This window comes from Paroedura picta, chromosome 7, assembly GCF_049243985.1.
Source record: "Paroedura picta isolate Pp20150507F chromosome 7, Ppicta_v3.0, whole genome shotgun sequence".
Classification (NCBI taxonomy): domain Eukaryota; kingdom Metazoa; phylum Chordata; class Lepidosauria; order Squamata; family Gekkonidae; genus Paroedura; species Paroedura picta.
In genome coordinates this window covers 80,868,233-80,895,551 of record NC_135375.1, presented here as the reverse complement: position 1 = coordinate 80,895,551, position 27,319 = coordinate 80,868,233, and the positions used below count along the sequence as shown (strand labels likewise).

Genomic DNA, 27,319 nt, shown 5'->3' with positions numbered 1-27,319 from the left:
TTATATTTTTTTAAGTAAAAAATAAATTAACATATGGGCTTGGAGAATGGAGAGCAACTTCTCACTTTCTGCAGGATCCTGGGAAGAAATATATGAGGAGGGGGAGGGAGGAATTCCTCCTCCCAGGGTGGGGTGCGGAGTGCAGGATCTGACTAAGCATGTGCAGAAGCATTCAGCAGAAATGCTCAGTCCAGAACTCTGACTCACGAGCCTCTCAGTGTCCACACATCTTGAAGATATCTGGATTCTGGATTGGTGCATTTATAAATAAAAGACAGCCATGAATATTTGGGGAGGGGTGCATTTGCATTAAACCACCTGGTTCCCTGGAAGATTCACATTTTAAGCTAAACAAATTTGTTTGCATTGTGATTTGATATGAGAATGCGAGCTTGGAAAAACTGCAGTTCCCTCCTGCTCCCACCACCCCCAATAGATGAAGCCCACTGCTTGAGCCAACTGAGATGCATCCACACGTCTCTTCTCCCCCTTTCCCCTGTAAATTAAACAGCAACTGAAACCTCTCACACAACCCCTGGCCAACATCTTTGCAGCTGTGCCCACTGGGAACCACGCCCTTTTGAGACTTATTTTATTCCCTTTGCTGGTTTTCTGAGTGAAAAGAAAAGGTTTCCAGAAACTCAACCAGCAAGGGAAAAGAGAGAAAGAGAGACAAGATCCCTTCATTTCCCAAAGTCCCCTTTTTCATTGCTGGATATTCCCCCCCTTCCCTGCTTTCCTCCCCCATCCAGAGCTTGCAAAGAGGCTTCTTGGAGAGCTGCCAGAAAGGCACTCCCCCCTGTCATTTCTCTAATTCCAGTGATTCGAGACTAGTGATAATTCCATATCATCACTAGACTCATGCTGCTTGTATTTTATTTTAATGTTAAACAACAGGGGGAGGAGTAATCAATGGAGCTTGCACATGGATGAATGGTGGAAGATACAGAGTGGGTAAAACAACCTTGATGTGGGCAGGGAGTGACATTCAAGGGGCAGCAAAGGGGGATGAAGGGGGGAATCTGAGTGAATCTCTATACTTTTGAATTGTTTTCAGCTTGGAAGCAAAACAAAGGAAAAATCAGCACAAAACCACAAAGAAAACTTGGGGAAACAGCAATTGGACAGCAAGTCAACACTAGAGGGGAGAAATGAATGGAGAATGAAAAGGAAAACCTGGTAGAGATTCATAACAAAAGTGAGTTAGGACTGCCAGTCCTTAGTTGGAAAACACCTGGAGATTTTTGTGGAAGAGCCTGAGGAAGATGGAGCTCAGCAAGGTACAATGCTGAATCCACCTTCCCAAGCCATTTTCTCCAGGTGAACTGATCTCTGTAACACAGAAAGATTTCCAGTCACCATCTGGAGTTTGGCAACCCTAGGGCGGGCATGTAGAACAATTGTGCCCTAATCAATTCAAATGCTAAGAAAATCAGGAATGAGTTGAGAGTGTGGAAAAGCCAGACTTTAGGAAACCTACTAAAAACCAAGAACTGGGAAGAGCAAAGCAGAAGTGGCAGCCCACAGTGGAAACAGTATCCTGGACAGAGAGATTATGGGCAAGTGATCATTATAGTGATATAGTAATAATAAATAATACTCAAGCACATCAATAAATATCCTATATAGATATTGTAGAGCCTCTTGTGGCGCAGGGTGGTAAGGCAGCAACATGCTGTCTGAAGCTCTGACCATGAGGCTGGGAGTTTGATCCCAGCAGCCGGCTCAAAGTTGACTCAGCCTTCCATCCTTCCGAGGTCGGTTAAATGAGTACCCAGTTTGCTGGGGGGTAAATGGTAATCACTGGGGAAGGGAATGGCAAACCATCCCGTATTGAGTCTGCTAAGAAAACGCTAGAGGGTGTCACCCCAAGGGTCAGACATGACCCAGTGCTTGCACAGGGGATAACTTTACCTTGTTATAGATATTAGAAAGCTTAACAATGCAAGAGCAATTTGCAAGAACATAAAGCATAAAAATTCCATTAACATATAAAACACATAGGTTTAAAATTATGCTGTTAAATTTGTGGGGAATATTTAGGGCCATTTCGCACGGCTTCAAAGTAGCACAATGGTTGCTATTTGGAAACGCTACTAATTTGCCATAACCCACGACGTCGTAGACAATCTGCAACAATCCTGAAACCGACCCGCAAAAAGCGCTTCGTTGTAGCGCTTTCAGGGGAATCCAGAAAAGTGGATTCACCCTCCGGATAGCGATACACTCCTGCAACCAATCTGCAACAGTAGCGCTAAAGACCTGTGCGTTACCATTGTTGCTGGTTCTTCAAAGTCCCTCCCCCTGGCTCTCTCCTCCAAACTTCCGGCGAAGCGATCGCCATTTTTTTTTCTCCAAGCGAGCGGGGATAAACGCACCAGCGAGCCTCTTTCTGTTTAGAGGCTTCCCTGGCTTCAGTCCTTCACCTTTAGTCACTAAGCACAAACCACTGAAAAGCCCGTTTGCTGAAATAAAGTCCCTTTATTTTTTACAAATAAATTCAGCCGAAAATCGGGCCCGTGAGAGGGGGGGGGGGTTATCACTCGAGGCAGCGTGCAAACGATCATACAATCAAACGACAGCTCACATTAGGCAGCTGGATGGGTCTCTCCGTAGCAATGAATCTACCTAGATTCGTTGCTATGGGTCGTTTCTTTTTTTTAAAAAAACCTTTCTTAAAGGGAAAGGGGCTGTTTGGGAGCATGCTAACGGCTGCCCATTGGCTGCTTGACGGCCAGGGGCGGGACGAGCTTGGCAATAGCGCTTCCTTTCTAGCGATTTCTGCCGAGACCGGAAGCCTGTGGGAAACGCTAAAAAACGCAACTGATTCCACTACAAAGGCAGGTATACATAACGACGAATTCCACTATTTTAAATGACGATTTTTCATTCCGCAAACAATTTGCAACAAAGATCCCCGTGCGAAAAGGCCCCCACTCTTCTCCAAATAGCCCTTGAAACCGAAATGTCTTGCAGGCTTTCTTAAATGTAGCCACTGAAGGCATTCCCTCATAGGCCATTGCAAAGGACTAGACCGCAATCTAGCTTTTGCTGTGTGGATGTCCTAAGGGTGAGCAGGGAACCACAACTGGCACATGGGAGTGTGTTGAGAGATGCAGTTTGAGAAGTATGAGAGTCCTGGGCCATGAAGAGCTTTACAAGTAATGAACAGCAGTTTGCACTGAGCCTGGAAGCAAACAGATAACCTGTGCAATTGTTGCAATGCAGGAGTGATGTGATCCAGGTGGCTGATCTCTGAGGGAAATCGTCTCACTGTATTTTGTACTAAATGAACTTCCTGAAGTCTTCAAGAGGCAGTGCCACATGAATCTGTCTTCAAAAGGCATCTTCCCATGTAGCCTGCTCCATATGGGGTAGCCTTCTGAAGACAGCTCAGTTATATGAAATCCAGTCTGGAGATATGGGTACCATGGATAAGCAAGGCTAGACCTGCAGAGTCTAGAGAAAGAACCAGTTTATTTCCAGGCTTAAATTGTTTTAGTGGTCAGTTTCTTTGCAATTTCTAAAAAAAATTAAGACAAGACAAGAGATTGTGGAGCACAATAAAAGTACAAAAAAAGCCCTATTCTGGAGAAGCTTGACATCATTTCTGAGCCTGTGGCAATTATAATCCACATGTTCTTATTTTCTGCTCTGACCTTAAGGATATGAATGTTTTAAAATGAGTATTCTCTGTTTTGAAAATCCAGATGTTGGGACTGGAAGACTATTAACAGTTAGGCAGATTAAGTACTGGGTCCTTTACAAGCAACTTCACAATGTTCTATAATTGATTTTTTTTTACAAAGCTCAGTGTATTTTTCCATGTTTCTCATGTCACAGTTCACTGTGGGTCTGACATCAAGCTAGCGTTAAAAACATGTTTTGCTTTCTTTAGGTATAACCCCCCCCCACACACACACACACACACACAACTTGAAGTGCCAAGCACATTAGTGAAAACAGATTTTCACCTCCCTCAGACACAACTCGTTGTATAGCTGCTGGTGGTATCATCATAATTGCTGATAGATATATAGTTAGCTTGGAGATTTGCCTGGGACTTCATGCTTAATATACAGCTGTGATGTTTAGAGGTTGCATTTTCCCAGATTCGTGAAAAAGCAATGCCTCTGGGAGGTTTTGAAATGTAGCCCTGAGGGTGAATGATGCAATCCTGGAGTCAGCTCAGGCAAAGAATTGGAGAACTATTCCAGACTCTTAAGATACATTAAGTCAAAAGATTTTTTGCTCAAGCATGCTGATTCCATGTCTAACACCTCCAAGCCACACATTGCTGTTCGAAGCAGCAGATCAGGGAGCGGCAGGATTAGCGGTTATAACATAACCTAATCCAGTGAGTGTTGTAGAATAACCAACCATAGTAGACTCCTTTTTACTCAGACTGTCTTTTACCCTGGAGACCTATGGGAGTCCTACAGACATTGCCTTCAGTGCCCTGAGTCACATGGGGCACAAGACATTTGAAATATAGCATAACTAAATCATGGGATTTCAACTGTAGCCCTTGCTCATATTATAAGATCTTGCCATTAGTTTCATCATTAGGATAGACTTCTGGGAACTGAATGGCTGCTGTTAAATCCATGGGTTCAGGAACATACAGACACTGGAATAATTGGTGTCTGCATGAAGATGCATGATACAAGTAGCACCAAGACTTCACTGAACCCCCCCCCCAAAAAAAGCCCATAATATATACAGTAATAGAACAATGGATCTACCCAAGGCTGCCATAGGAAGGCCATGATGACCACAGCTGAGGTCATGATGGTCCAATGGACTACCTCCAACCATTTGGAGTAAGGCCCACCACCCCCAAGAACATGTGTCCCTGGAACAGGCCAGCAAGGTTCACATGAAGCTGCAACCAGATTTTCTTAGCAGATGCCCAAGTCTGCACCAGAACTCAAGGCATGTTGGGCTAGCTCTCCTGGCACACCTGGCATTGGTGAACTCAATGTCCTTGTCTATAACTGGCTACCGCATGTAGGAGTGTTTTCCTGAGATATATTTGGGATCAAAGCAGAGGACAGTCATGTGGCTGAACAGCCCACAATGGTTTCTGTCTGTTAGTTATGTAGATGGGGGTGAAGTTAGCAGGGTCTGAATTCAAGGTATGAATGCCAGAGCTGGTTGAGGGTCGACTGTTTGTGAATTTTAAGCTAAAGTATTGATCTTGCCTCAGAAAAAAAGACTTCAACAAACCTTCTTGTGAGAGCAAAATAAATGTACATTTTGAACCACAGTAACATGAGCCACACATTCTTCCAGTACTCAGATGTGTTAGGATACAATAGTTTGATATCAAAAGGTTCAATATCAATAGCTTCTCAGAACTCTAGAAAGCCTCAGCATTGTTGCACTACCCCTGTCCTTCTGCTAGTGAAGGTGTTCACCAGAGTGAACAAGACAGCCTTGGTTTGAAAACCAGCTTCTGAAGCCATACTGAAATAGATCTAGATTGTCATTTCATCTAAGAAACCCTGGCATTGCAATGCTACCACTTCCTTTTGTGTTTTACCACTAAAGAAGACATTCACTTCAAGATGGTAGCATCATTTGTGGTTCAAGTCTTTATCAAGAGTAGCCCCATGGCCTTCTCTATCAAGGCAGTCTCTAAAAAGGATTTACTACTTCCTATATTCAACTGAGCAATTCCTTCCATCCAACTTGATATAAGTGGCCATGGAACTTAGATCAAGGCTAGATTCCTAAATCCTCAGGTTACAATAATTGAAATTCATCCATCCAATATTTGGACAGCACACTAACAACATTCTGAGAATAAACTGCCGAATGAGTAGGGTCTAGGTTGTGCTAACATGACTTCATTTGAAATCTGTCTAGTGAATATGTTACAGTCAACCTTAACATGGTCTGCAAATGCTTGGAACAGCTCAGCTGAAGTGTTTCATGTCCATAATGGTGATGGGAAAGTAAGCTTACTTCAGTATCATCACAGCCACAGTAAATACATTCAGTAATGCTTGGATCAAAGTTTCTTCTATTGATGCCCTAGTCATTCTGTTGGTTTATTTCATAGATCCCAGTTTCTCAGTAAACCAGATTGCTGAACAGGCTCTTTGGGGCAGTAGAGAACATCTAGGACCCTTTTGGGTCTCTGTGTCCCCTAAATATGTGAAGGGATATTCCTGAGATGGTCAGAATATATATATTGGCAGACTCCAAGAGACAAATCTCCACCCACAGAGTGAGTTTCTCAAACTCAAGGGAAGCATAGCTATGGCAGACCACAGTAGGTTCAACTTCAGAACTCACATCATAAAAATGGCTAATTCTGCTTTTTTTTTAGAAAATAGTAAAGTACTATACTATTTTCTAAAAAAAAAAGCAGAATTAGCCATTAGCCTTTTTTTTTTTTTAGAAAATAGTAAAGTACTATAAAGAGCCTCTTGTGGCGCAGAGTGGTAAGGCAGCTGTCTGAAAGCTTTGCCCATGAGGCTGGGAGTTCAATCCCAGCAGCCGGCTCAAGGTTGACTCAGCCTTCCATCCTTCTGAGGTCGGTAAAATGAGTACCCAGCTTTCTGGGGGGTAAACGGTAATGACTGGGGAAGGCACTGGCAAACCACCCCGTATTGAGTCTGCCATGAAAACGCTAGAGGGTGTCACCCCAAGGGTCAGACATGACTCGGTGCTTGCACAGGGGATACCTTTACCTTTACCTTTAAAGTACTATAACATGGTATTTCTAACAGAAAGCAAGTAGCACTACCTTCCAAATGGGAATGGCGTGAGAATCCATAACACATTATTCCTAACGATACTACACGAATTCTCCCTATACGCTCTATTCCTCCTTAAACAGAAATGTGTGCAAATAATTATATGGTGGGTCAATGGTGGGTGGTCATTATTAGCAGGTTTCCGAGGAAAGGCTTTTCTAAGAAAGGTGTGGTTTGCAGCAGTTGAATCTAAAGACAGTCTGGCTTCAAATCCAATATGATCTGGCAAATAGGGATATGAGAAAACAATCCAAATTCACATCTTGTCCTAAACTACAGCACACTGGCCAAAAAAATAGAGTTTCTTAAAAATCCTATAGCCCCTGGAGTCTTTCATTAATAAGTTGCAGTACAGCCAATAGTGGGGGTTCCCTGAATATACAAAGCTTGCTTTCCAGAAAGGCCATCATGTCCTCTGATGTAACCAAAAGACATGTCCCTGTTTCAGTTAATTAACAGACAAGCTGAGATAAGTGAGGCTATGCTGTATGTCACATTCCATTTGGCTTAAACATCTCCCTCAACAATAAAGACATATGCCAGGTCAGAATACAGCACTGATGAGACAGAGAGCTGAGGGAAAAACAAACAAAGAGTGAGAAAGGAAAATCAGTGCAAATGTTAATAAAATGTCAGGAATTATGAAGGATTATGGATGGGCAGAGCTGTGAAACTTGGATTCAGACCTACAGTAAAGTTCAGAGAAATATGGATCCAAAGCTTTATTTCTTCCTAAATTCAATGAATTGGTACAGATTTCTATTTACATCCAAAACCTGATGAGACTGAGGTTTAGATGAAATAACTCTGTAGAAACACAACTGTATTATAATTCATACATTAATCAGGAGCTTGTGCCTCAATTCAGATCTTCATCAGAGTCATCAATGAATGGCTACAGGAAAGACTCCAATCTAGGATTTTGTGATCATCCTGACTTTCTCCCTACACAAGTTCTCTTGGTGCCTATGCTAACATCTTTCAGATACCAGGTAAAGTCCATCGTATACAGAGACAATTGCTTTTGGAAATAAAAGGATTTATAGCTAGTTTTCAATGTTATTTTTGTTTTGAACAGTTACTGCTTTGGCTGGCTGACCTTGGACCAGTCACAGTTCTCTAAGAGCTCACTCTCCCAGCCTCAGCTATTTCACAGTGTGTCTGCTGAGGGACGAAGAAGCGAAAGTGATTGTGAGTCACTTTGAAACACCTTCAGATAGTAAAAAAGGTATAAAAAACAGCTCTTCTTCCTTCTTTTATCTGACAGCTCTCAGACTACCTATTCAAGAAATGAGCATAAGAAATGATGGCATCATCTTGTACACTAGTAGTAAAACACAATAGAAAAATCCCAACCTGAATTTGTTTACTCTTAATTATGTACCTTTTAATAAAATTGGAAGCAGGTCACAAATGAATGGAATGATGGTGCTTGTGAAAAAAGCACTGCAATTGTATTTAAAAAACAACATACACAAATGGTACATCTGAATTAATGTGGACACATCTGAACAGCTTGTCAAACAACTGACTCCACACACATCACTGACAAAGAAGTGAGTGGAACTGGGCAGATGTTTACAAACACCAACAAATAACATAAAAGAATGTGAGGCATAGAAGTAAAGGACAAAGGGAAAGAAAGAAAAATATACAGAAAAGAGGAAAAGCAATATGAGAATTTTGTCCTTACCTGGCACAAGCCACTGATGCACATATCTAGTGATTCAGTGTAACATCTGGTCCCATCCAAGACTTTAGGTGCCAGTTCCACAACAAGACTTGTCCCTTTGGCCTGGCATTTTAATGAGCATGGGTTGTCAGGATCATTAAAGACAGGGAGCCATTCATAAAACTGTCCCTGATACTTGACATCATTGTGTGCTGAACACTGCTGAGTACGAAAATCACCTGCTTCTGGAGGGCAATCCTGAAGGAAAGAAAGAAGAAATTCAGAGAGGCAAAATTAGCTAATTGGTGCATTTATAACATAACTAGCTGCAAAGCCCGTTCCTAAGAACGGGCTTTGAAAGCCCCCTCCCCATGCCGCTTAAGGTGGCTTTGGGCCACTTGGACTTAACCAGCCATGGATCTTTGCCATCCTATGTTCACACCAGCAGCCCCCTGTGACCCCAGGGTGACAATCATGCAGATCCGGGACTGCACTGAGGAAAGGGGAGAAGTCCTTCTCATACCTATTGTACCAATGGAGATACATCTGTGAAAGGGACAGAAGAGGTGGTTTGGAGTCCTCCTCAGTACAGTTCCAGATGCTCTACTAGTCCACATGGGTCCTTCAACTCAACTTTCTCAGGATTGTAAGGAATAATTGGGGGAAGGGAAAGTTGCAATGATCCACAATCCCCCTGCCAATGGATCCATCAAGTACTTGTCTCCAACAATAGACACACACATCAGCTAAAATATCCCAATGCCATTATCATTAAAGATTCTTCTATTAAGGGCTGCTGAGTGGTGCCTGGAACAGGACTGGAGTATGTTAACAATACCCGGTGATTTGAATAGAAGAAATAGATTTGTTTGCCACTAAAAAACCCCAAACACTAGTTGCTCAGTATTTCATTCTAGTACTACTAACAAACACATACAGGCCAAGGCAAGGTTTCTTTTTTACTTTGTAAAAGAAGGGGGGAGGGAGAGAATTGCTTGATTCAAATGTTTGTTTATTTAAGCATTCTTTTGCTAGCATTTCTTTCCAAAACGACCCAAATCAGTCCATGAAGCAACGCAAGCCAGAAAAACGCTCTGTATATTTGTATTACTTCAACCTGACTAATGCAAGCAGAGATTTTACAATCCACAGAATCAGCAAGTCTTCAGGAGATTTTTTTTTTAAGATGCTGTTCATTACTTGTTTTTTAAAAAGTCATGGGGGAGGTTTCAGTGGAATTTTGGGTGCAAGCTTCAGTTCTTCTGTTTGTGTGAAATGATCTGCAACATTATTGTTTTGCTGTTAATAAAAACTGTGCACATCTTTTGCTAGACTCCTTGGGAGAGACAAACATTTTCTATAGAGCAGGGGTGGCTAAACTGTGGCTCTCAAGATGACCACGGACTACAATTACCATGAGCCCCTGGCAGATAGTCTGGAGAGCCAACGTTTCGCCACCCCTGGTATAGAGCCACAGATAAATGTTCTGTCCAGTCTTCAGTAGACTCTTGAATCTAGACTCATTTGCAGAAAAGCTTCAATAACCATTTGGCTGTACTCTAGATACAACCATTATTATATTGTTTCTCTAAAACAATTCCTATGCACAAACATGAAACTACCTTAGACTGAGCCATTAACGATGGTCCACCCAGTTCAGCATCGTCTATCATACAGATTCCCAACCTGGGTTCCTGCCATAATGCACTCAGGCTCAAGCTAGGCAGGGGTAGTCAAACTGCGGCCCTCCAGATGTCCAGTGAATGCTGGCAGGGTCTCATGGGATTTGTAGTCCATTGTAGACTAACCCTGACTAGGGAATGGGCTGCTTCCGTTGCCCCCTCTCCACCCTCCCAAGTGTGAGTGATTTATCTCACTGATTTTGTGCCTGGGAAGGGGCAGAGCCTGCATCCTGTCCCTCTCCTGCACAGTCTTCTACGAGCTTGCCTGTTAACACGAGTGGCAATGTCACTTCCAGTGACTTGTAGTTTCTGGGCGGCATGGCAGGAGGAGTCACTTCTAGGACTCCTCAAAGCCTGAAAAATTATTTCAGGTGCTCATCCATGGTCAAAAGGTTGCAAAAGGGTGGTCTACCATACCAGAGAAACTTTTAAGGATCTCCTCTAGGAGGCCAAAGGGCTGAACCTGGGACTTTGGACAAGCAAAGCACACTAATCTGATGTTTCTGTACATCACAGTATTATGTGCAGATAATACTTCCCATTTATATTGTGCATTCATTGTTTAAACTGTTTCACAGATATCATCTTTTACTCCTTGGGAACTTACAAGATCCATGCTGAGGCCAGTCTGAGGTCAAGTTCACTATAATGGCTATTGTGCTATTGAAAACATTACAATTCTCAACCATGTGATAGATTCTATACTTTGTTTAGTTTTCTAAACAAAAGCAGCATGGTTCATTGGTGAACATTTCTCTAACTCCTTAGTCATGGAATGACCATCACTTTTTGGGGTTTAGGATCACACAAACTTTGAACTTCTACAAGACAGTTCATCTTTGTTGGACGCAGGTGGATTTCTCATGACCCGTGGAATTTTCTTGCTGACATGGCAGGCAACACCAAATATCTGCAGGTGACCAAGGTTGTGATTGTTCTAGGTACCATCTGCCATTTCACAGAACCATTCTGCTCATGGTTTACTGCTTATGGTTTACTGAGGAGCTAAGATCAATGAAGCAGACAGGCAGATGACTAGAAAACAACAGAAGAAAAACTTGTGACAAACACATGGCTACTCTGTGGCAATGATGGTAGGAAACTGTTCATATTTCTCTGTCAACATCATTGCATCAGTTCACAGTCATTTAGCTGAGATATTCTGGATGGTGAGAGAGATGGCTTGCCTTTCTGACTATGTAGTCAGAACATTCAGTAGCTAAATGGCATGTGTATGTTAGTTACTTTGTGGATACAATTATTCACATCTGTCATGGTTTCAATGCCACTATTTCTGCAAAACCATTCCAGAATGTTATCAGAGCACAACTTAATTGCAGTTGCTTGGATGATTTTCAGTTACTGCAGCTGTAGAAGTGGACAAGCCCCCTGGTCTAACACCACTTTGCTCAATTCTTGTATTTCATGGCTTACAACATGTAGATGATGGGAACTGCTTATTTGATTTCAGGACTCAGTGAATGCTTAATTGAGGAGGCACTGTAGCCATCACTGAAACTGACAGATGTGAAGACTCTCCTTAGATACTAATTATGCAGGTGCGGACTATAGGAAACTACTGTTAGTTGACAGCAAATACATCCATATTGTGTGAGGTGGAGTGCTGGAGGATGACAAACAGTAGGTTCCTTAGACAAAATGGACTGGACAACTACATTTGAATCCAGCTTCTGGACTAATTTTGGTACTGAAACTGCAGTGGCCACTTTGTTGACTATCTTTGTTGGGAGACAGACAGGAGAAATTAAGGTCTTGATTCTCTAGTATTTTACCAGCTTTTGATATCATTGGTGGAAGTTGGGTGAATCCTATACTTATTTGATCACTCCATTGAAAAAAAAGTTTGAAAACTTCCTAAAGTCTAATAAGCCTTCTTTCAGCTTAAGTGGTCCTTCTGTTGGGAGAAGAGCTTCTTAAGGTGGAGGAAGTCTCCTTAGGCTGGAGGAAATTTCCTTAGAGGACAGTTGGAGCCAATCCAGTATCGTACTGGAGCACTTGGCCAAGATAGCATTAGATGGAGTGGTACTGCCTTTGGAAGTTATGGAATTGGGTCTTGCTCCACCCACATGCCGTATTTCTCTTTTCTCTCAGAGCTTCTCATGTCTTTGTGGTGTGGGAGTTCCACAACATGGCTTGTTTCTATATTGCTTTAATAAATATCAGTCACTCATGATTATGAGTGAAGTATCAGAGATAACTTGTGAAGCACTTTGCCTTGTCACAATTTCAGGGTGTGTTCGTTTGTGTGTATGCGCCTATAATGGGAAACCACCACGTTGTGAGTCCTTCTCATGAGGTCCAGAGTTTCTGGCCTTATTTCAGCAGCTGAACAGCTCTCACACTATAAAGATAACATCAGAATTGGTCTACAGTTAATATACCCCTTCCTAAGTGCACACAGAAGAATATGTATACAGTGATATCCATTGCCTCTTTTAAGGGACAGTTGCTAAAGAGAGAGAATCTTGATAGAACATCTCTCCTACAAGAAGAAATTACATTAGGGTGCAAGGCTGCAGTTCCCCGTGAGCAGTTTGAGGATGATAGAACTAACTGGCTAAGCAAGTGAAGTATTTCAGGATCAGCAGATATACCTTGCCTGTGCTTAGAAGAACAACCCCCCACCACAGTGGTTCATCTTGAAAGAAAGGTTTTTCTGTTTTTCCTTCTAGCTGAATGAGAACAAAACTGAATAAGCCACTATTTTCGAAACTGTTAAGGCAACATGGTGTGAATGCTCTGTATGAACAGTCAGTGGGTGGAAACTGATCTGCTGGATTGGGTCTGCATGGCCACTGCATGTAAACAACTAAAGAAACCACTAAAGCGAATCTAGCTCCCTCCCTGGTGTTTTCTCTCTCATTCCATGAGGGTATGTAGCTCAGTTTAATAGCTTGGCTTATGCCAGCATTCACAGAGCCAAGCTGGATCTCTTGTTTGGTTCTGGCTTGGCTCAACCTACAAAACTTTCCAGCTCACACTGATTTATTTTTACAAAGACAAAAGGCCCAATAAAGCATACATATATACAGAACTCTCTTGTCTTGCTTTCTCACAACTCAGAAGGATTGCTCGAGCCATTTGTTTTTATTTTTAACTGAAGGAAGAGAAAAAGGCACAGTGAACCCAGCACATTCTCAGGACACTGCGGGTGATCAGGACCAAAGTTAAATACGACAGGTCTTTTATTCCCATGATTAAAATAATAACACAGATTTAAAATAGCCAAGTGTATGTTTAGAAAAGTTTGCTGTGAAACTTGATTCTGTTTGAAGGGAAAATATAAGCACTCGGAAAAGTGTAGAAGCATACTTTTGCCATTGGCCCAAGGCAGGAGTGAATGAATTTCAGTCACCAGTGTGGAAGGCCAGCACAAACATACATGGTTCACTCCTAGCTAAGTTTAAAAATCTTCTGGCCCAGTACAAGCATCCGCTTCAGACAATGAGTGGCCATACCATGCCATAAAATACTGTCGGCTTACACTGAAGTATTGTTGCCACCAAGGACGGAGCTCTTATCACCTGCTCTGCCCGCACCCCACCTTGTGGATTTAACTATTGATGGTAAGTAGATTTAAGTAACCCAGGTATATGCAGTTTTTTTTCCAGAGACAGATTAACAGAGTGCCATCTAATATTTGCCTCAACCAAACCCAGCCTCACTCTGGAAGAGTGATCTATTAAATATTTTTTCCCAATGGTCACAGGTCTTCCAGCAACATGCTTCTCACACACAGACTAACCTTGAAATAGTTTCTGTCACTTAAGGGTAGAGAACTGACTTTTGCAAGGAATGCTGACAGCACAGTGCTGAGTGAATATCTGCAATTTTTAAACTTCCGTATCACATCTAAATTTATTTTGTAGCTTTTAAAATACAACATGTATTATGTGCAACTCCATTACAGGCTGATGCTTATTTCAGAGTGGCTGCTAACCTTTTATCACATTTATATTCCATTAAGTGGAAAAACATGATTCACTGAGACAAAATGAAGTCTACATCTTGCTTTCTTAACTTCAGGTTGTTTCCTTAATGTCCTTAACAGTTTCCCATTTTACTGTTCTCCCCTTTGGAAACACAGAACAATCAAGGTAACAATTTTCATGACAGTGGATAAGACCATTTGAGGTTTTTATGTATTATGTGCCATCAAATAGGTTTCAATTTATGGTGATACTATTAATTAATGATCTTCTAAATGTCCTATTTTAAAATCCTAGTTTGGATCTTGCAAAATGCAAGGCATGGCTTCCTTTATTGTCAATCATATGTTAGGTTTTCCTCTTTTCTAACTTTTCCTAGCATTATTGTTGTTTCCGGTGAGTCATGTTATGATATGACCAAACTACAACAGTCTCAGTTAGTAATTTTAGCATCTAAGGAGAATTCAGATGTGATTTGATATAGAACCCACAGGAAAACATCAGAAATGCAAAGAGAACATGTCTCCATCCATCAAGCAGGTCAGATCTTTTTGCAAACCTAAGAAAATACCTTGCTTTGCAAAAAAAACCTGAACTCTTTTTTTTAATGGGGGGGGTTGAATCTCCTATTTATAGAAGCAGCATCTGTAGCTTTAAAGACCTTATCTACCGGACCGCCTACCTCCTTATGCCCCCCCACAGGGCACTTTGCTCTGGGGGTATGAATTTGCTGGAAGTCCCAGGCCCCTGGGATGCATGCCTGGCCTCGACCAGGGCCAGGGCCATTTTGGTCCTGGCCCCTGGTGGAATGAGCCCTCGAGTGAGCTGCAGGCCCTGTCGGGACTCCTTGAGTTCTGCAGGGCCTGCAAAATGGAGCTCTTCCGCCAGGTGCTTGGTTAGGGCTGGGTGGTAATCCCAGGGTATACAATCTGTTCCCCCCCTTTCAGTACCCGTGAGCAGTATTAGGCATTAGGGATCCCGTGTCACCTATTTGTATTGCCTGTCAATATTAACATTAGTACCCGCCCAATGATCTAATACATAAGCAGAGGTTTTATTAGTATATAGAGTATACCACCTTTTATGATGTTGATTGTTTTTAAGATTATTGGAGATTGTTTTAGGTTATGTTTTAGATGTGACTTGTACATTTTTGTGAACTGCTGGGAGCAGCAGTATACAAGTCCAATAAATAATAAATAAAATAAATAAATATCCTATCTGTAAGGCTTGCTAATCAACCGCAACAGTATTGCCAGCATTCAGATCTTGGTTTCGGTCAGTAAAAGGCAGCAGGAGGGGGCAGGACCCCTACTAGGGCTGTTTTGACTTTCCAGGGAGACACTCATTGTAGCTAGATCTGCAGCAACTATCTGGCTACTTCTAGACTTACTGAGGCCCAGCTGCTTGTTACTATTCAACCACTGCCATGCTATGAAATCCAGTATAGTACAATGCTTAGTGTTTCAGAGTGGGATCTGGGAGATCTAGGTTGGAATCACCACTCTACAATGGTGCTCTCTTAGTGACCATGGGCTGGTTACTCGTCTCAGCTTAACCTACCTGTGAGGATAAAATGGAGAACAGGACAATGATGTAAACTGCTTGGTGTCCTTATTTTGAAGAAAGGCATCCTAATGTCCAACTGGGCCTGGCCCAGGAACTGGCACAACACAACAGGACCCAGTCCAGCTCAGTGATTGGCATCATACAGTGTTTCTTGAGTGAAAGGTTGCCGGGGGAAGGTAAGAATGGAAAGCTGAAGTTAAGGGGCAGATAAAATTAGGTTGGCTGGTGGGTGGGAAGGAGAGAAGAAAGCAAGAAAATAGGTGAGGCTATTTGGTCTTGCAGAGCAGACCCCTTCCCCAGTCTCATTTTCTGGCATGTAGATTCTGGTGACCCAGTAGAAAGAACTTTCTCTAGGTATGCTTCCGTAAACAGTGGCTTGGATAGAGGAAAGGACACACGAGAATTATTCATTTGAAGTTAAAAACTGCTCAAATTATATTGGGATTTTAAATGGAGACTTAAACAGTCTGCCAAATGAAGAAACCTTGGAAAGAAAAGGGCAGCTAGCTATAAAAATGGCTGAAACTGAAACTAGATGAGTTCAGAAGCTTAAATTCTGCCACGTTAGGTGGCTCTGGATTTACTACAAAGCCTGAAAGGCTATAGGCAGAATACTGAGCTTGGAGCTGGAAAAATCAGGATTCAAATAACTTCTGAACTGTGGACTCAGTGGGTGACTTCAGCAAGTCAACATTTTTCAACTTCTGCATCTTGAAATGGGAGCAGCAATAATAGCCCCTCAAAAGTTTACTGTAAAAATGACAAGATAATTATAAATGTTGAGTACACACAAAGCATTATTGAAATACATGTTACCAATTATAATTATTGCTGCACGATTCTCTGGCACATTCATTCCAAGAGGTTAAAAAAGTGAATTTATTCTACATAAATTATTACACTTTTGTGTAAATGGATACTTTGTGGGTTTGGGGCCCAAAGTCTCAGCGCCTCACTCTTGTAATTTTAGTTTCCAATAGGCAATTTTTCTCGTAACCACAATCATAGGCTCTAGTTTCTTTCAGATTTAAAAAAAAATTGGAAAGAAAAGACTGTCTCACTACATACACACATTGCACTAGAAGATGCTGGATTACAACTTCATTCTGGTCCTGCTTCATGTAGTGCCGTTTCCTAACAGTCAGGTCAGTTTGTGGATGAGACTTCCCGACCAGCATAAGCTTTTCTAACTTTAACGCTAACGAGTTTTAGCTCTTATGCTAGACATGTCCCTGGTAACACCTGAGGCTGCCTGAAGTTCTGTGGAGATCAGTTCCCTTGCAGGAAATGGCAACTTCTGAGGGCAGACTCGATGACATCACATCCCCAAGAAACTCCTTCCACTCCCTACATTCTATCCTTTCTGGACACTGCTCCCAAATGTACAGGAATTTCTCATGCTGGAGTTGGCAGCCATAACAACAATCCTTTTAAACCAAACATTCTTATCTGCCCCCTGTGTGGTGACACAGAACTGCAATTTTTAAAATTTCCGCTCCAATTTCTGTTGATCTGCCAGTTTAGGGAGAAGATAAGATGAAGCCCAGATATTGTTTGAGGATGAGTCTTAAATCAGGTTGTGTGGAACAAGAAGCATCTTACTTGGCTGGTAAAATGCTAAAATAGCATATCGAGCTTTTAAAAGAACCTTTCCTATTCCGAAGGCATGTGGTTTTGCTCTAAGAAGAGACCGGGAGACTTGGTTTTCCTCCTTGATTCCCAGTTTCTTTTATCCACTTGAAACTAGTTTCATCCTCCCTCTCCCCCTTTTTTTTTTCAAGATGATGTTCTATACAGTTTCACTGAAATCTACTCCTAGAGATTTAGCTACTTCAGCTCTTGAAATACCAGGGAAGGCACATAGTACTTTTTTAATTTACCAGGTTTTTTTTCAACTCAACTAACTGGCCGTTCTGAACTTTCTATGGAGGAGTATACTCTCTCTTTTGAAGACTGAGCAGCCCTCTTGATGCCCAGAGTTCTAAGAGAGAAATCAGCTACAGATGCCAGGAAGATTGTTAGGAATAGGAAAATGTCATTGTCACTTACATGAATACAGAACAAACCATGCTTTCCCTTTCTCTCGGTGTTAGGAAAGGCACTGAGCACTACCTTCTCTTTGCCTTGTCTGTTAATTCTAAATGTAATTTACAAGGGTAGAGGCATTGGCAGGGTGGGGGGAAGTGGGAATGGTGGCAGCGGGGGGGGGGGGCTTCAAAGCCCGTTCTTAGGAATGATCTTTGAATCTAGTATAATTATAAAATCATATAATCACAAAACAACTGGACTTATTTACTTCATTTGTTCCTATGGATATAAAGGAGAAGCTCCACAGTATGCAAGAAGACAACTAGGATAAAAATCAGCAGGAAAGAAATAATAAAGGACTGGGCTCAGGTTGTGAATTTTTCTTTGTGTTTTAACCTAATCTAATTGCCCTGTTTTCCCATGTATGGGAGATATGCCATATTGGGGTTCATAAAGAACAACTATACAAAATCTGGGGCATCTATTTACAGACCTCATAGTGGAAAATAAACCCAACAAGAGTTTAATGTCTTCCAGGAATATACAATTCATAGAGGCTCTTGTTAAACTTTGTTAAAAAGGGATCATCTGCAATTTACAGAAGGAGAGAAGTGTTAAATGATTGCAGAATTAAAGTGACAAGAGCCTACCCAAAAGAACCTATGAGACTCAAATCCAAAACTGCCATCTAGTTATTCCATGTCTGGATTCAGAGATGTTGAGAAATCAACTGTGGATGCAGAAATATTGAGAAATCAACTGTGCATTCAAAGATGTTGAGACTGTTAACAAATGACCTGATTAGCTCCTTCTGCAATCTCTCCACATGCCAGCAATCTATTATGGACTGATTAGAAATTTTACAAAAGAGTTATTGGGCTATAAGAGATCTGGATAATACTGGTTGTGAAGTAATAGCAGGGAGGGCAGGATCAACTGATCCCTTTTGTTACTATGGAGATAGATTTTGTATACACTTGTATCTTGTATCTACTATGGAGATAGATCTTGTATACACAAGTTCAGAGGAAGTTTTGTGTGAGCATTAGGCTAGAATGAGTATCTTAAAAATTTCTCCAGATTGCCTTGCAAACTGTAGCACTACATCAATACATTAAAAGCTAGTGCCTTAAAGAGTTACTTGGAAAAGCAGAAACACTGATTCCTTTCAAAAGTGATGCAAGGCACTCTGAGAACTGAAATCCAGAACTGTGTTCTGGTAAAGTTTGTCCAAATAGATGACAGAGGAAGAAGGACTGAGGCTCCACCAGGAGTATGGAATCCCCTTCCCGTCTTAATTTCCTGAGGCTGTAGCCAGGTGGAGAAAAATAAGATTTAAAAATTACTGTTAGGGGTTGGCATGATGTCACTTTCAGGAAAAACCTTATAGTTATATCAGTCCTCTTTAGGACTCCCCAGAAATGTCATAGTTTTACCACTGTCTCCTATTCGTTGCCTGGCAATCCTAAGCACACATACTATAGTTTAAGGAGGAGTACATACTTCTGGTTCTGTCTTACATTACAGCCATGATATATTTGCTACAAGATTATGTATAATCCTCATTACGTATTTGCTACAAGATTATGTATAAAGAATTCCTCTTGAATTATAGGATGAGACAGCAGTATCTTATAGAACCCGGAGAGATGTTCTGGGGCACCTATTTTAAAATATGACCTGAAATGTGATGCCAGGTGGAAAGTACAGGATATATTCCTTTTGACCTGTATTATAGTTCACTTGCTTATAACCATCTGGTTTGTTTTACCAAATTAATTCTTTAAACTCGTAGTGTGGATGATCCAACTCCTGTGAATGGAGTTGTACCAGATGGCCTCTGACTCTGTGAACTTAAAAAAAGTATTAACTGAATATTTGGAGCATGGAAATTCAGGTCATGTGGTGGTTGGATGGTTCTGATTGTAAATGAAGAACTAAAAAAGGATTACTTTCAGGAAGAGGGAATTTTGACATTTTGTCCCTAAAAATAGAAAATGTTTGGCAGCTAAGGGTGAATCTCCAGGAAAGAAAAGGCTTAAAGAACATTTTTTTAAAAGCCATCTTTTATGGGTCTACGATATGGCAGAGAAACCAGCTTTAGAGGTTCTCTCGAGCCAAGAAATGTGTGAGTCACTTTTAAAGATTTTTGTTTACTTTTCTTACCAAAGGGTATATAATAACATAGTAAGTTATAAAAATGTGCCTTTTTCTTTTACTGCATTCAGAGTCATTTTCCAAGAAACAACAAAAGATATTTTTCCTCCAACATTCAAAAATTGCTTAAGACATATTTGGTTGGGCTTTCATCCCCTTAGGTTTCTACCACAATTCAGAACACAAACAGCTCTTTCCTGTAGCCAAAAGAAGAATTTCCTGGCTAGATCCTGCAGCCACTTAGATGTATCACATCATACAAGGATCAGCATGACTGACAACTTTCCCTCTAGCCTTGCTCCTGGGCCTGTAGTACCATTTAGACACTGCGGACTTAGCAGCTGAAGCTTTTCCTGGTGGGAACTGCTATCCAGTCACAGACTTACGGTAACCCCATAGGGTTTAGAAGACAGGAGATGAACAGTTCTAGTTTGCCATTGCCTGCCTCTGCATAGTGACCCTGGACTTCCTTTGATGGTCTCCCATACAAAAGCTAATCAAGACCATCCCTGCTCAGCTTCTAAGATCTGACTAAACTGGGCTAGCTTGGACAAAGCTTTCCCTGGATTACAGGTAAAATTCTGGAGAAAAGTTCTGTGAAAGAAGTAGGACCAGTAAAAGACATAGCAACCCTCCATCCAACCTTGTACACTTTACATGCATCCAACTGTATATGTACTTTTCATTAGCGAGATAGACTTCCTTAGTCTGGAGTGGCTACCTACCTAGCACATGCAATTGTGAGGCACAGTTGTGTGGAATGTGGTGGCCTTTGGGTTTATGGGTTTGAGACTAGTTCACATTACAGATACATTAGCACTACATTGAGAAAATCACATCAGACCTTCAAGATTCTTGTGCATACTCAAATTACTCCCCAAGCGCATACTATCTACTTACTGCTGGATGCACCTGTATATTCCTGAATATGCAACCGATGAGAGAAGGGATAGCTTTGCTGTGGAGATAGTGGTAATGAAGTTTTTTAAAAAAATTTTTTAAATAACAGAATGGGCTCTAGTGCACAGCAAAGGGTGAACACACAAACTCCAAAGACTCTGGAATCCCCCACAGTGGCCAGATAAAGATATTCTTTACATATATTTGGGGTGCATTTAGAATAAATTAGGGTGTATGTGTGAGACAGAAATCACATCCACTGACCCCATTCACATGGATCAGCTTTGTGTGCACAAAACCAATCAATGCAGGGAGACTGGCCGTGGCAACAAGAAATGTGATGCCATTCACCCACTGTGTAGCAATATACTATTAGCACACATGTGTGGGGCTAGAAAAGAGAGCAGCAGCAAATGTGAGAAACATTTGGAGATGCCTCCTGATAATTTCCCTTTATTTTAGCTGGATTCTTCCAGATGACTTAATTTGAGGATTACAGATTGTTACAGATCCTATGGATCCTAATTCTGTAAGGTGGATTGATAACTGGTTGACAGATCGTACCCAAAGAGTGCTTGTTAAGGGTTCAGCATTCTCTTGGAGAAGAGTGACAAGTGGAGTGCCCCAAGGTCTGTGTTGATCAACATATTTATAAATGATTTGGATGAGGGATTAGAGGGGGGTATGTTAAATTTGCAGACAATACTAAACTGGGAGGGGTAGCAAACACAACAGAAGACAGAATCAGGATATAGGATAATCTTGATAGGCTCAAGAACTGGGCTAAACTGAATAAAATGAAATTCAATAGGGACAAATGTAAAGTTCTGCATTTAGGTAGGAAAAACCATATGCACCAATATACAATGAGGGAGCCTTGTCTTGGCAGTAGTATGTGTGAAAAGGATCTAGACATCTTAGCAGACCATGCATTGAACATGAGTCAGCAGTATGACTTGGTGGTTAAAAAGACAAATGGGATTTTGGCCTGTATCAAAGGGAGTATCGTGTCCAGATCACAGGAGGTGATGGTACCGCTTAACTCTGCTCTGGTTTGGTCTCACTTGGAGTACTGTATTGAGTTTTGGGCACCCCAATTGAAGAGGGATGTTGACAAACTGGAGTGTGTCCAGAGGAGGGCAACAAAGATGGTGAGGGGTTTGGAGACTAAGACATATGAAGAAAGGTTGGGGGAGCTTGGTCTGTTTAGCCTGGAGAGGAGACGACCGAGAGGGGATCTGATAGCCATCTTCAAATATTTAAAAGGCTGCCATATCAAGGATGGAGCAGAGTTGTTCTCTCTTGCACCGGAGGGATGAACCAAAACCAATGGGATAAAATTAATTCAAGAGAAATTCCGACTAAACATATGAAATAAGTTCCTCAGGAGGTGGTGGGTTCTCCATCTTTGGAAATTTTTAAACAGAGGATGAATAGCCATCTGACGGAGAGGCTGGTTACAGTGGATGAGTGATAGGGTGTGAGTGTCCTGCATTGTGCAGGGGGTTGGACTAGATGACCCAGGAGGTACCTTCTAACTCTATGATTCTCTGATTCTAAGACATAAATGCACTATCAGGGGAAAGAGTTGTATTTTCCCAGGTACAAAATATGACTGCTAAGGCAATGTGGTCAACATTAATATAACCTTAAGAGGAAAAAAGATATTCACTCCGTGCTGTAAATGAAAAACAAATCTGTATTTAGAGTACCTAAATATGATTGTTTGTCAGTGTGTTATGGCACTGGATATCTTTCCAGTTCCATAAATACTACTGTTAATTCAGTTCTCACTCTTGGTGTTTGATATATGCAACCTAGATGTGGGTGCAGATTATTAGCAGTAGACATCCCTTTTATTCCTTACTGTACTTGTTACAAGGATTTTGAGAAGTATGGCAAAAGGGGCCTTGGCACAAACATTATTAATTATTGCACCCCCCAATTAATCTAGCAATAAAAGGAGATTGTCTCCCTTCATAATATGATTTTCTCCCCTTCCACACATTCTGATTAGAAATAAAAACAGAGAAAGGGTAAGGAGCTGTGCTTCTCTTCCCCCAAGCCAGGCCACAGACATATGTAGGCTGATTCAGCAACAGGTACCATTGAAGTCAGCAAAAGAGACTAGAGGGGATTTTTGCTGTCTAGGGGAATGGGTTTTTATAGGGATTTTATAATTGTTTTATGGGGATTTTAATACTGATTGTTATTTGCCCAAAACCAAGTTGTTGGGAGTGACATGATATAAATGGAAAATAAATATAAATAAAATAAAGAACCTCACCTGTTCCTGAAGACACCTGTAATGGGTGGAGGAGGGTAAATGGCTGAGTCATGGCAGTAGGGCACCAGGACTGCCATAAGGACTATAGCAAGGATGTGGTTGTAGCAACTATCAAAACTGATAACTGCTTGTAGTTCATCTTGTGTGACCTTCACTCCAGTTGTCATAGTTTCTCTCTATTTCTCATTTAAATAGAAATACCTTTTAATAGCTATATTTTAAAAGAGGCAACTGCATAAACATGACATACCAGGTATTCCGCAAAGATAATTGCTTGATTTTCTGATCAATAACATCACCACAGAGGTTGCCATCCTGAAAGTACTTAAAACTCGCAAGTCTGGGCAATCCAGCTTTTAGAGAGTTTTGTGTTGAGAGAACAGCATCAACTCAACATTTCTAGACCTAGCTAGATAATCAGCTAGATAATTTGGGACAAAACTTGGAATGTGCAAAGAAATAAAAACACATCTGTTTCTAAGCTTTGTCCCTGGACCTAACTCAAGCCTGAGTGCTTAAAATGGTTGGCTATGACAGAACTCAGGCTATTCATTGCTGAATCAGTGCTGCAAAACTGCACACTGCTTGGAAATACCTTAAGACACAGCACAATGGACCAAGATCTTTCCCCCTTTGAATCATATAACCTTCCACTGGCTAAATATACCCCCCCAACGCACATTATATTCGGAAGAATATCTAGTATTGACATGGGAGTACTGAATGTCATACAGTCACCACACTGGTCTCTGCAACACAATAATTAACTAATTAAGGCCCTTCACTGGCTGACAACTAACCAGCCATTGGAAAGTCCCAGTAAACTAACTCCTACATATTCAGGAAACCCTTCCAGGGCCATCAAAAAAACCCAGGGTTTCATGAAACCCTGGTAGAGATAGCTGGCTCTATCCCCATGCCTTTCAATTGTACAAGCAGTCATAGGCACTTATGTCCAGGATTACAGTCTGTTTCCATATACTGCAGAATCCTTCTGAGGGAGTTCCAGTAGAGGTTCAGCTGGTGGCTGCAGGCTACAAACCCTCTCCTCTCCTTCCCACATAATGTGCATATGCACAGACACCATCCCACAGATTCCATTATTGGACAGCAGGCTGTGAACTTTATTTCTAAGAGAACCTATTCACTATCCCAGCTTGAGCCAATCCTAAAAAGAACATTTCTTTCCTTGTCTTGGAAGAGCCCTGCTGTTCCAAGAAACAAGGGCTTCAGCCTAGGCAACAACAAACTGACAGAGCAGCATTGAATTTCATTCCACTTCCTTAGGTGCTGAGGGTAGGAGTGCAAGAGCATGTTGTGCATGCTCCTGTAAACCAAAAAAGAGTCTTAGGGATCTTTAGAGTAATGTGAATCCCATTGGCTTTTTGCTTTCATTTCTCCTAAGTCTACTATATAGCTCTTGACTGACACAAATTAACTTGATTGCTCTCATCAATGTCATGACAGAGCATAAGTGCCTCACAGTGCCTCACAGCTGGAAGACACCCACAAAGCAGCAAGCAGCCCCAGTTGCTGCCCCTTGGCTAGGCTAAAGACAGATTTCAATGTCCCAAGCAAGACTCCACTGCCATTCTGCAAAGTAATAGGAAGTATAAAGCTATGCAGAGGGGAACAATAAAATAAAATTAAATAAAAAGCTACATTTAGGGCTTTCCCCTTGTTCAGTAGAGAAAAATACAGTAAGGTCCTTATTGCTTTGAGACAAAAGGGTCCCTTTGGAAGGGTATGAGTTGGACCAGTCAGAAGGGAGGCCAGAAGGATCCTTTGGATCCATCATCACCACCACCATCATCATCATCATCAGCATCATCATCATCATCAGCATCATCATCATCATCTAACAACAACAACAATAATAATGTGCCATCAAGTCACAATTGATTTATAGCAACCTCAAGACCATGGAGTTTTGATGGCCATGGAGTTTTGATTACCATTGCCTTCCTCTATACACCTTCCACCCCAAGTCTTCCTTGGTGATGCCTATCCAAGTACGAACTGTAACTACTACTAACTCTGCATAGCTTCCAAGTAGGCACGTGCAATATGATTTGGATAGACCAAGCCAGACACTGTCTGGACTAATCCTGTCTAAATTGACCTTCCCCTATTGTTAAATTGCTCAAATCAGCCTGGGCCAAAGTGAGCTGCAATTTGGTCAGTGGAGATTGGACAGTTTAAAGGGATCAGAATTTTCCTTTTCTGTCTATTCTAGGATTTAGGGGGACAGGGATTTCAGGTAGAGGCACCACAATGGCAGCGTAGCTGTGAGAGCCTTGTCTCAACAGAACCCACAAGTTGCAAAAAGAACAAGGGAATCAATTATACAGGCACCCAAAGAAAGTGCCCAATCTGACCTCCATTGTTTCCAATGTCGAAGGAAAAAAATTCTTTGTTCTTGTCTTGCCAATGGAAACAATGGAGGTTGGATGGGATTGGATGCCCTTAAAATTGGATCCCCTGGTACAATCTTTTTGAAACTTGAGGGTTTTCTTGAAGAGAAGCTCCTGCAGATATGCTGCAAATTTAATGCACCTACATCAACCCCCACCCCAGACCACACGATAGATAGGAAGGAAATCTTTTCAGTTGACTTTAATGGTGCCAATGACCGAATCTATTCAGGCCAAATCTAATTCAGTCTCGGTCTTTCAGGAGCTATATCAACATTTAAACACCTGTTAACTGGCCTTTGATAAATTTTGGAACTTGTTTTTATGCAAACCCCTAGTGTATCAAAAGTGACATTCTCTGTTTATAGCTGTAAGTGAGCAAAGAAGAGTTGTGATTTGTAAAAGACTTTTCTTTTATTAACCAATGTAGATTTTATTGCATTACAGAGTTTTAAATATTCATAAATATTTCTACAAATATATCAGTTTATTATTAATATTATTATTATTATTATGGATAGGAGGCTCAACAGCTAGAAGCAGCCTAGATCATTTGGGACTATTGAGAAGACCTGGGTTTGTGAATATTGTCCCTACATCAGGAACATACACTGTGTGATAACAGTATTTCTAAAGAAGATTTATATAAGAATAATCATGTATTAGATTTTTCATCCAATGCCTATACTTTTGTCTCTCATCTATGCATAGCTCCCCTCTGCTATGATCCCAATTATTTCCAGACACAAGAACCATAGTAGCACCAGAGTAGAATTACACTTTACTCACCACATTGCTGCATGTCCTGTATCTGATATTTCGACCCTCGCAGCTCCTACATCCAAACAAAGAAAAGCACGAATTACACCATGTCATCGTACAAATCCACAAAATTCTTTACTGAAGAGAAAGTGTTAAGCAGCTTTTATAAAGAAGAATTAACCCCCTTCATTAGCTGCATTTTACCAATTCAGTAAGTTGGTCTGCTAGGGAATTCTGACAGTTCAGTGTCCTTTACCATATGATGTATTTTACTCCCTGGCTGAAAATGCATACTGGAACACAATCCATAATGTTCATGGTAACATGTGAATACTCTGAAACTGACTGCTCAGAAATTGCAGTTCACAGGCCACTGTCAAAAGAGACAACATTCTTGTTCAAAGAATGATTATTTAAGCATAGTTCTGATTGTATTACAACATTATAAAGCAGTATCAAATTGAGCAGTGTGCTTTAATGTAGCTTTCTCCATGCAATTACCCATCCATTAAGTTCCTTTCCTTTTCTTGGGGGTAGATTTTTTACCTTGCACTTGTATTGTTTCTTCATCCTCTCCCACCCTGCTCTTCCCCTATAATTCCTGTTGTGTTTTCAATGGCAATTCAATCTTTTAAACATCAGAAAATGGAATTATATAATTGATTTGATAATCATGGCAATTCAACATGTGCAGTGTTTCCATTTAGTGTGCTTCATAAGTATTGAATAACACTGTTATGAACTGATGTATCCAGTTTCACAATTGCAAATGAAATACTATTTTCATTAGGATTTTATAAGAATCTTTGCCAGTCATTTTTAGTTGGCGACTAAGAAGAACTGGGGATAACCATGCTGTTCCCCATGATAAATCCAGCCTTTTTTTTGCTAAGTTATGATGTTATAATATTACTGCATATGCACAAAAAAGGATATTCTATCACTTAGGAAGTGCATGATGACACATTTAGTGTGCTTGATAATTACTGGAAAACACTGTTATGAATTGGTGTAATCAGCTCACCAGTCACCAGCCATGGCAGGAACCATGCTATTCCTCACAATACATAAAGTCTTTTAATAGAATCATAGAATCATAGAATAATAGAGTTGGAAGGGACCTCATGGGTC

The 27,319-nt window shown here is 41.1% G+C and overlaps 1 protein-coding gene across 3 annotated transcripts in view; it reads right to left on the bottom strand.

Annotated features, from left to right (window-relative positions):
- Positions 1 to 27,319, bottom strand: part of ADAMTSL1 (ADAMTS like 1) — a 555,547-nt gene that overhangs the window by 211,539 nt on the left and 316,689 nt on the right. For all 3 annotated transcript variants that reach the window (XM_077345150.1, XM_077345149.1, XM_077345151.1), the window contains 2 exons: positions 26,216 to 26,261; positions 8,461 to 8,697 (listed from right to left, as the gene is read on the bottom strand). In XM_077345150.1, the coding sequence (XP_077201265.1) occupies positions 8,461 to 8,697; positions 26,216 to 26,261 (283 nt within the window). The remainder of the gene's footprint in view (positions 1 to 8,460; positions 8,698 to 26,215; positions 26,262 to 27,319) is intronic.